Consider the following 10,998-nt stretch of genomic DNA (forward strand, 5'->3'; position numbering starts at 1 on the left):
GGAATAATATGTAATTTAAGTACAACAAAACTAGCTAGCTAGGTAAGAGCACTCACAACAGTGGTGCTATATAGGTATAATGGTATTTTTTTGGCTCTCAATCACAAAAAACCATCATGCAGAGATTAGCTCCTCGGCTACAGTGCACATCTATCTTTAGATGTGCACTGTAGCTCACAGGTAAAAAAAAAAAAAAAATTATTACACTTCTCTCTCTTCTCTCATTAAATAAACATTTTCTATTCTCTCTCTCTCTCTCTCTCTCTCTCTCCGGCTTCTCTTCGTTCTTCTTTCTTCCTCAATTTTTTTTTCTCTCTACCTCGCCGGCCAGCTCCCTCATTCCTCAACTCGTAGGCTAACTCCCTCATCGCCGATTTGTTTTGCCGACCCAGCACGTCAACCCACCCCAAGCCCCATCGCCCAATCTGTGCCTCTCTCTCTCTCTATCACTCTCACCTTTCTCTCTCAATGTCTCCAACCAAAGCCTCCGCCGACCTCAACGTCATCAGCCCAAGCTGACCCAAGCCCCAAGCCACCAATCCATGCCTCCGACCCACGCCTCCGCTTAGTCCTCCATCCTAACGCTCACCCAATGCTGATCAAACCCATCTGCCTCAGCCACAAGCCATCATTGTCGCCCATCTCTCTATTCTCTTTGCTGTGATTGAGGTTTTTTATTTTTATTTTTATTTTTATGTAAATTCATATGGGTTTGGTGGTTGTGGTGGTTGTGGTTGATTTTGGCTATGGTAGTGGTGGTAAATGATTTTGACAGTGGGTTTGTGGATTTTGGTTGTGGTGGTGGTGGATAATTTTGGCTTTGGCAGTGGGTTTTGTGTATTTTGGCTTTGGCAGTAGCTTGTTCCTTGGTTTTGTTTTTGTTTTTTTGTTTTTTTTTTTTTTTTTCCTATGTTGTGTTGTGGTTGCCAAAATAGAGTGGTGGTTGTGGTCGTGGTGGTGGTGGTGGTGGTGGTGGTGTGGTGGGCTGTGGCTGATGGTAGAGATGGTTGTGGTTGGTGCTGTAGATGTTTTTGTGGGTAATGTGATATATTATTTTATTGTAGTGGATATATTATTTTATTGTGATATTTATATTTTTTTATTGTGTTGAAAGTTAAAATAAATCCACATGTGTGTAAGTAAAATAAATAAAGTGACTTTTTGTGTAGCTAAATAGTTAAAATTTTAGATTCACTGCTGTGAATACTCTAAGAATAATCATTTTTTGGTAAAGGAATAACAAATTAAATGGTTATGAGGACACGCGCTAGGAATGCGTTTAAAATAGGCATTTTTTTTGTAATACTATTTAGTTAAAAAAAGTAATACTATTTACCCAAACTATTTTATAATATTTTTATAAATTACTCATGTGGCAAATTCTTATTAATTTTAAGATAGGTCCATTACTAACATCACATTTTTATTTGCTATAACCATTAGTCCACAATATTTTTACAACTAATTCTAAGGGCAAGTTGTTACTAGTTGTTATTCTTGGGGCAAAAATGTAATTTTAGTGTTAGATTCAAATTTGAACTTATAATAATAACCACTTATAATTTGTTGTAAAAACATTGTAAAAATGTTGTGGATATATCATCTCTCCTAACTATTTAGAAAATACTAAAGTTACATCAGCTGTTTGTAAAAATGTTATAAAATAGTTTGTGTATCATTACTAGATAAATAAAAAAAAAAAATATTAAAAAATAAAATAAAATAAAAACAGCTGAGAAATTGCTTATTTTGTTTGGATGAGAGCAGCAAATAATAATAATAATAATAATAATAACAACAACAAAGACTTCTTCGACTATTCTTTCTTTCTCTCTCTAAAAGTCAGGTCAGAGAATTTGTTTTTGTTTTTTTTTTTTTTTTTGGTTAGAGAGAGAAAAAGAAAAACCCACTACAGACGCAGAAACGAATCGTCTAAGGAATCAAATCATAATCAAACAACTATACATAAACACATAAATATAAAAAACCTCTCTCTCTCTGTCTCCCTATGACTCTTTGAGTTTGGTTCTGTCTCTCTGATTTTTTATTTTGTTTTGTTAATATTTTCTGACCTAGATCTTGAATACCCATTTGGTCAAAAGCTTCAGCTTCCAGATCCCTCACAGATTTGCGTCAATTCGGTATCTCTCTCGGTTCATTTCAATTCATCATTTCTAACAATTTTTCTCTGTTATGTTATTGTTTACAAGTGTGTTTCTTAATATATGTATTTTTACGTGTTTTCTCAGCAACCAAACAGGGAATAATGGGAAATTCTTGTTGAGGGGGTTGACTAATGTTTTCGATAGAGTGTGCATTTGGGACTTGGAGTTTTCATTTTTTGGGGCTTTGAGCAAGTCTTAGTTTTTTTTTTTTTTTTTTTTTTTGTTGTTGGGGGAGGTGGGTAGGTTGAAAGTTGAAACTGTGGTGGGCGCTGGATTTTGGGTTTGACTTTTTAAACGCTTTCGTTGGAATTTTATGGTTTATATATACTTGAAGAAATGGGAATTTTCTGTATTGGTTGGTTTAATTAGTTATTGAATTCAAAGGGTTTGTTTATCAAACTCGTTGAATTCAATGGGATTGATAATTATTGATGTTTAATTGTATGCACTTTTGCTCTGTTTGATTAGTGAGAAAGATAATACTTTAGGTATTGTCCAGCTGAGTCTTTATTCAGAATGTTAAATCTTTAACTGGTATATGTATAAACTGGATGTTTATGATCTTTGACCATTTGATTTTGTTGTTGTTTTTCTTTCAAAATTTCAGGGTTGGGGGCTTGATCAAACTACTCTCTCTCTCTCTCTTGTGTTTCTGTTTCTATCTCCTTATTATTTGGGGTTAATTAGGTGAGAGGAAAGGGTGTTTTGGTGGATGGGAGGACAAAGGACACGGGAGAGATCATTTGGAGATGAAGATTTGATTGATGAGTTTATTGTAAATGAAGACCAGTCAGGCGTGGCGTGTTGGCATGGCTGATATGCAGATATTGCCAGGGCCTCGCCACCGCCCTCCTTTAAGGCGGCCCATGTGGATCATAATCTTGGTTTTGTTGGTCACATTGTTTCTGATTTGTGCGTATATGTATCCACCCCAAAGCAGTGCAGCATGTTATGTATTTTCTTCTCGGGGATGCATGTCAATTACTGATTGGCTTCCGCCTGCACCTGCACGGGAATTTACAGATGAAGAACTTGCATCTCATGTTGTGATTAAAGATATCCTGAATTCACCTCCTATTCTGTCTCACAAGTCTAAAATTGCCTTCATGTTCCTGACTCCTGGTTCTTTACCATTTGAGAAACTGTGGGAGAAGTTTTTCCATGTAAGTATGGCACAAGGACAAATTTTTCCTACATCTGGGTTTTGCAAGAATTTCCACCAACCCATTTTGTGACATTTCAAATGACCATTGACATGTATTTTATTTAGATGAACAAGTCTCATTACTTTCAAATAGGTCTTGTGACTTAAAACTACACGGGGATTGTCATTTAAATCACTATGTAGTGGGTAGGAAGAACTTTCCGGGAAAATTCTATCAATGAAATAGATTCTAAGACTAGTAATAAATGTGCAACCTGTTATTGTTTGATCCTGTTTCTCTAGACCAGCATTTTTATTGATAAAGCCTGTTTTATCGTTGGTAAATTCATATATTTAGCTGAAGCTTTTCCATCATTTTTGGCAGGGTCATGAAGGAAAATTCTCTGTTTATGTGCATGCATCTAAGGAAAAACCAGTACATGTGAGCCGTTATTTTGTTAATCGGGACATACGCAGTGACCAGGTTCACAAATTTAATTTCAAAGTGTACTCTTGGTTTATGTTTCTTCATGGTTAGATTATACATTGAAATGGGTATTTTTCAGAAAAAAAAAACTATGATCAAACTGTTTGCTGCACTCATTATACAATTTATTTTATTTTATTTTTAAAATCAGCATTTCTGTTTTTGGTAGATATTAACTCCTAGTGTAAAAAATAGAAATTATTGCTCCATCAGGAAAAGACAACTTCATTTGCTTAAAAGTGGGCATAATCTCAGATCTCTCCTTTGTTTTTTTGATAAGTAATAAAAATTTTGTTGAAGATGAAAAGTACTTTATGTTCATGGTGATGAATACAAATTTAACTTAAAAAATTACAAGAAGATCAAATAGAAGATGTGAAAGAGTTTTGGAACTCAAACATGGTAAAACCCCATGCCCAAGACCAATCAAACAAAGTACGAATCAACAAAGATTTCAATTGCTCAAGAGGTCTCTCAACATCCCCAAACATACTACTATCCCATGCCTTCCACATAGCCATATCACGCATGCTGGCACCAGATTCCATACAGCTGAGGAGTGTTTTACAAACCAATTCTCCATACAAATAGAAGAGTTTCTACAGTCAATGACATCTCTCACTGAATCCCAAACATCCTAAACACTTCACTCCACAAAGCATAAGCAACCTCAGAATGGATTAAAAGATGGTGCACCATGCACCTTTTTCCCACTACACTAACACATACCAACTTACTAATTATAAGCCCCTCTTGATAAGGTTATCAATAGGCATGAATTATATTTGTACAGGTGTCTGATGAAGATGTGCCACTGCTCGAATGAATTGATTAATAGTTTTTTGGTTTAGTTCTCTAATTATTAATTTTAGCTGGGCTGGGCATGGTTCCTTTATCCCTTTATTGGAAACTTATCTATTGGAGGTAATATGATTAATTAAATTTGATATACTAACCACAAAGACTGTTATGAGCTATGTTTCTCAAATATAGATATAGGAAATGAGGAAGATAATCTATGTAGATTGAAAAGGAAAATCCTAAGTATGACAAAGAAGAAGATATGACCAAGAAATTACTTACATGTCATGGACTAGCCAAAAAGTTACATATGAATCCGTAGGGTTTTGAACCCGTCTTCAGCATCAATTCCATTATAATGGGAGGAGGAAAGTGCTTATTGGCATCTATTGTTTTGGCATAACTAATCGGAAAATTTACTTTTCAAAATTGATGACAATGATGCCATTTAAGAACAATATTTACATCTATTGGCCAGTTTTTTAACCAGATGGAATCTCGTCTGATGTAAACAAGGGCTGGAGGATTAACCAATTAAGTCTTGGGTTTAATCCTGTATTATTTCATTTGTGTTTGCCTACCTTATTCAGTCCTTAACCCAATGGAAAATGTTTCAAACACTTGACTCTTTTTGGTGGAAAATTTATGTTGCTTTCTGTTTTTGACCACATGGGTAGACATGGTTTAGTTTTTGTATAGATTAACGTAACCTTTTTTCAGTCATTTCAATAAGTTTAAGTTGTGCACTTAAATGTTCAAATCTGCTGATATGAAGGTTAAAGCAACAATTACGTCTATTGTAATTTGTAAGAAAAGAAGGGTAACACTCATGACATGATCTGTAGATAAGTTATCAATTTTCTCCCCTCTTCCTCCCGAATATATTTATTGAATTCTGTCAAATCCATAATTGTTTGTAGAAGTTCTGACGTGCTGCTTTGGTAGATAATTCTTTTTAAAATGTTAGTTGTTCGTAAAGATCATATATTGCTTTGGCAGTAGTTGTTGTTATAATATCTGTTTGTTTTTATTATATTATTATTTGAGAAGTAATAATCTTTGTTGATGAAGAGGCACTATCTCACATTCAAAGGATATATACATGCTGTAGTCCTAAAGAGTTACAAAGAACAACAGTTACAATTGTAAAGAAAGAAAATAAATATTATTAATTTGTAGTTATTATTGTTGTTTAATGAGATAGAGATTGATGAGTATTTAAATTAATAAAATTAGTTGGTTTATCATGTTTGCAGGTCATATGGGGGAAAATTTCTATGGTTGATGCAGAGAGGCGACTGTTGGCATATGCACTCCAAGATCCTGATAACCAGCATTTTGTTTTACTTTCTGATAGGTGATGAGCCTTTTATAGTTATGTGGAATTACTTTTTGCCAACTAATTTTAATTAATTTTGCTATTTTCAATTCTGCTTAACCATTTCTGGCATTGCAGTTGTGTACCGTTACACCGTTTTGAGTATATATACGACTATCTAATGCATACAAATATCAGCTTTGTTGACTGGTAAGTGAACCCTTTTTGTATAACGGCCTATTATAAGGATGCCTCATCCATTGTTGATGCACTCCTTTCTTCCCAGCCTCTTTTTAATTTTGTTGTATTTTTTCCTTCAGCTTTCAGGATCCTGGTCCACATGGGAATGGAAGGTACTCAGAACACATGTTACCTGAAATTGAAAAGAAAGACTTTAGAAAGGGTGCACAGGTATACATTCAACTAAGATGATAATGAGGCTGGGGATGTAGTTGGCAAAACATGATATACTTGATGTGCATTGTTGTTGTTAGGATAGTTATTTGGACAAAACATGTGGCTAATGTAGCCCTTTTCCAGATGGGATATCCAAAAAAAAAAAAATTGATTGAATAAACTGTGTCCTCCATCTTTCCATGACCTTTGTAGTTTGTTATTTAAATATATTACCAGTTGGGAGAAATAGTACATCTTATAATTAGGACCTTATTAACACTTTTATCAGTACTTTTGGCACAATAATCTCAGTATCAAATGTCATCCAATCTCTGTTGGCTATTTTGTCTACATTCTGGTGTATGGAGTCAAGCCAATGTCTATATGTTATAAGAGGGATGCATTTTTTTTCATCCTGCTCTAAGAGCTTTGCTCTTTTTTACCCCACATAAATAGGACAGGGTTGGTGGTGACGAGTTCTTGGTTTAGATATACTAACATGCTAGAATCTGAACTTCTATTGGTATCTTATATATGTAACCATTAATGCTTTAATTTCTGTTCAGTGGTTCTCAATGAAGCGGCAGCATGCTGTGATAGTTGTGGCTGACAATCTTTACTACTCTAAATTCCGTGATTACTGCAAGGTGATTTTGAATTGCATCTTCAATCTTTGTGGTTTCTCAAAATAGTAATGTGTGTCTGGGTATATATATGTATATATATATATATATATTGGACAAAGTTTGGCAACAAATATGGTTGTAGCCTAAAGCTACAACTCCACTCAATATCTTTCTATTAAATGTGAATTCTAAAAAATCCACCATTAGATCACTTTTTCTTNAAGAAGAGGTTGGATGATGCAAAGGGAAAATGGGTGGAAGAGTTGCCTTATGTCCTTTGGACATATCGAACAACACCTCGCAGATCAACATGAGAGATACCCTTTTCAGTGACTTATGGAGCCAAGGTTGTTATTCCTTTAAAGATTGGATTCCCAACACTAAGAACAAGTTCTTTCACTCTGAGCAACAATGACGTGTTGTTAAGGAAGAGCTTGGACTTAATTGAAGAGCGAAAAGAAAATGCCATGGTCTAGTTAGCGTATTACCAACATAAGCTCAAGCAAGGATATGATGCTAATGTAAAGCTTAGACCATTAGCACCTGGGGACTTGGTATTAAGAAAGGTTTTAGGTACTGCAAAGAACCTGGCATGGGGAAACCTAGGATCCAACTGGGAAGGGCCGTATCGCATCACCTTAGTGGCTGGAATAGGTGCATACTATCTTGAAGACCTAGGCAAACATGTTATCCTATGCTCTTGGAATGTAAATAACCTGCGAAGGTACTATTATTAATGAAAGTCTTTTCTGCCATACTTTTGTTAATGACATTATGTGTTACATACTATTTTTCTAAGTGTTAAACAAAACCTTAGTCATGCTTGGTCTCTCGGATCACATACTTTGGGTAAATTAACACTTTAGCTCATTTTCTCTGAGTATTAAACAAAATCTTGGTCATGCCTAACTCTCTAGATCACATACCTTGGGTAAATTGATATATCATGTTACTTTTCTAAGTGTTGAACAGAACTTTAGTCATGCTTAGTCTCTTGGACCATATACTTTGGATAAATTAACACTTCAGCTTATTTTCTCTAAGTATCAAACAGAACATTGGTCATGCCTGACTCTCCGAACCACATACTTTGGGTAAATTGATATATCAAGTTACTTTTCTATGTGTTGAATAGAATCTTAGTCATGTTTGGTCTCTTAAACCACATACTTTAAGTAAGTTAACACTTCAGCTCATTTTCTTTGAGTATCAAACAAAACCTTGTTCATGCTTGACTCTCCGAACCACATACCTTAGGTAAATTGATATGTTAAGTTACTTTTCTAAGTGTTAAATAGAACCTTAATCATGCCTGGTCTCTTGGACCACATACTTTGGGTAAATTAACACTTCAGCTCATTTTCTCTGAGTATCAAACAGAATCTTGGTCATGTCTGGCTCTTCGAACCACATATCTTGGGTAAATTGATATGTCAAGTTACTTTTCTATGTGTTGAATAGAATCTTAGTCATGCCTGGTCTCTCGAATCATATATTTTAATTAAATTAACATTTCAGCTCATTTTCTCTGAGTATTAAACAAAATCTTAGTCATGCCTGACTCCTTAGATAACATACCTTGGGTAAATTGATATGTCAAGTTACTTTTCTAAGTGTTGAACAGAACTTTAGTCATGCTTAGTCTCTTGGACCATATACTTTGGATAAATTAACACTTCAGCTTATTTCTCTAAGTATCAAACAGAACATTGGTCATGCCTGACTCTCCGAACCACATACCTTGGGTAAATTGATATGTCAAGTTACTTTTCTATGTGTTGAATAGAATCTTAGTCATGCCTGGTCTCTTAAACCACATACTTTAAGTAAGTTAACACTTCAGCTCATTTTCTCTAAGTATCAAACAAAACCTTGTTCATGCTTGACTCTTCAAACCACATAACTTAGGTAAATTGATATGTTAAGTTACTTTTCTAAGTGTTAAATAGAACCTTAATCATGCCTGGTCTCTTGGACCACATACTTTGGGTAAATTAACACTTCAGCTCATTTTCTTTGAGTATCAAACAGAATCTTGGTCATGTCTGGCTCTTCGAACCACATACATTGGGTAAATTGATATGTCAAGTTACTTTTCTATGTGTTGAACAGAATCTTAGTCATGCCTGGTCTCTCGAATCACATATTTTAAGTAAATTAACATTTCAGCTCATTTTCTCTGAGTATCAAACAGAACCTTGGTCATGCCTGACTCCTCGAATCACATATCTTGGGTAAATTGATATGTCAAGTTACTCTTCTAAGTGTTGAATAGAACCTTAATCATGCCTGGTTTCTTGGACCACATACTTTGGGTAAATTAACACTTCAGCTCATTTTCTCTAAGTATCAAACAAAACTTTGGTCATGCCTGGCTCACTGAACCACATACCTTAGGTAAATTGATATGTCAAGTTATCTTTCTAAGTGTTAAACATAACCTTAGTTATGCCTGGTCTCTCGAACCACATACTTTGGATAAATTAACACTTCAGCTTATTTTTTCTAAGTGTCAAACAAAATTTTGGTCATGCCTGACTTCCCGGACTACATACCTTAGGTAAATTAATATGTTAAGTTACTTTTCTAAGTGTTGAACAAAATCTTAGTTATGCCTGGTCTCTCGGATCACATACTTTAGGTAAATTAACACTTCAGCTTATTTTCTCTGAGTATCAAACTGAACTCTGGTCATGCTTGGCTTCCTGGACCACATACTTTGGATAAATTGATATGTCAAGTAACTTTTCTAAGTGTTGAACAAAACCTTAGTTATGTCTGATCTCTTGGACCACATACTTTGGATAAATTAACACTTTAGCTCATTTTCTCTAAGTATTAAGTAGAACCTTAGCTATGCCTGACTCCTCGGACCACATGTTTCGGGTAAATTAATACTCCCTGACATCTTTCCAAGGATCAAACAGAACTTTGGTCATGCCTAGCTCCTTGGACCACATTTTTTGGGTAAATTGATATCTTTTAATCATTGTTCTAAGTATTAAACAGAATCTTAGCTATGCCTGGCTCCTCAGACCACATGCTTTGGGTAAATTGACACTTTATGGCATCTATCCATGTGTTTGACAGAACCTTAGGTATGTTTGACTTATCGGATTACATGCCTTGGGTAAATCAACACAACCCATTTATTTTCCTAAGTGTCAAAATAGATCTAGGTTATACCCAACTTCTTGGATAAGTGGCTTTAAGTAAGTTAATGTTTTTGGATATTTACATAAGTGTTGAGCAGAATAAAGGTTGTCTGCCCTGTTTATTTTTTACAAAATATATTATTCATCTCCATATGATTTGGCCTTCTTTGTAGAAGGCCCAACTCTTAGTACAAGTATGTGATAATTCTTTTTATTGCTGGCACTTGTTCCATTTATTTGAATTAGTAGTAATGCACTACTACTAACTTTTGTTAAAATATGAGTAATAACAATCCACTATGGTTAGCAATCTTATTAGTCCCAAGTCTTATTAAGGGGCAGAACAGTAACAACACTAATAAGAGAATAAAGGTTACAAGGAAAAAGAAAGAGTCATGAAACAAAAGGTAAAGTCTTTTCAAAAGGAAGGTATATTACAAATGATGGTGAAATACCACCAAAAAATAAAATAAAATCCTATAGCTATGCCTTTACTTGGTGAGGGTCCTCATTGGGATTAGCTGACTTGAATTGGGTATCCCCAGCCTTGGATTTAGACTCTGCATCCTTAGCCTTGGTGACCACATCCTTGATCGTGAGAGCGTCCTCGAAGTGATTGGCCTTGGTCGGTGGCTGGACCTCCTTATCCTTGCAAGCCCCTATAGAGACTTCAGCATCAGGAGAGGGGCTTGAATGGTGAAGAGCTGCTCAGGAGGAGGGAAAGGATCAGCAATAATAGGAGGGAGCATAGTAGGAATTTCTCGGATGGCCTCCGGGAAGTAAGTGTTCTCAACCCTCCTCAGCTTGAAGTTAGCAGGGACTCTTGCCTAGTTAAGCGTTTCTACCCATACCTTGGTGCAGTAGTCCCTACACACCTTTGCCACCTTTTTTGCCAGCCGCATCTCT

The 10,998-nt window shown here is 35.3% G+C and overlaps 1 protein-coding gene across 1 annotated transcript; it reads left to right on the plus strand.

Annotated features, from left to right (window-relative positions):
• Positions 1–2,511: 2,511 nt before the first annotated feature.
• LOC112017412 (glycosyltransferase BC10) lies at positions 2,512–7,018 on the plus strand. Its single transcript, XM_065768057.1, has 6 exons — positions 2,512–3,328; positions 3,695–3,793; positions 5,854–5,954; positions 6,054–6,125; positions 6,236–6,326; positions 6,878–7,018. Exons 1-6 carry the CDS (start codon positions 2,945–2,947, stop codon positions 7,001–7,003), a joined length of 873 nt encoding a protein of 290 aa, XP_065624129.1. The 5' UTR covers positions 2,512–2,944; the 3' UTR covers positions 7,004–7,018.
• The last annotated feature ends 3,980 nt before the right edge of the window (positions 7,019–10,998 follow it).

The sequence above is a fragment of the Quercus suber genome, unplaced genomic scaffold (genome assembly GCF_002906115.3).
Source record: "Quercus suber isolate HL8 unplaced genomic scaffold, Cork oak 2.0 scaffold_884, whole genome shotgun sequence".
Taxonomy (NCBI): Eukaryota; Viridiplantae; Streptophyta; class Magnoliopsida; order Fagales; family Fagaceae; genus Quercus; species Quercus suber.

Bases quoted from the DNA above. Each gene is read 5' to 3' on its own strand.
- LOC112017412 (XM_065768057.1), top strand. From the start codon at position 2,945: ATGAAGACCAGTCAGGCGTGGCGTGTTGGCATGGCTGATATGCAGATA. The intron at 3,329-3,694 runs GTAAGTATGGCA...CATTTTTGGCAG, and splicing joins TGTGGGAGAAGTTTTTCCAT to GGTCATGAAGGAAAATTCTC. The intron at 5,955-6,053 runs GTGATGAGCCTT...CTGGCATTGCAG, and splicing joins TTTGTTTTACTTTCTGATAG to TTGTGTACCGTTACACCGTT.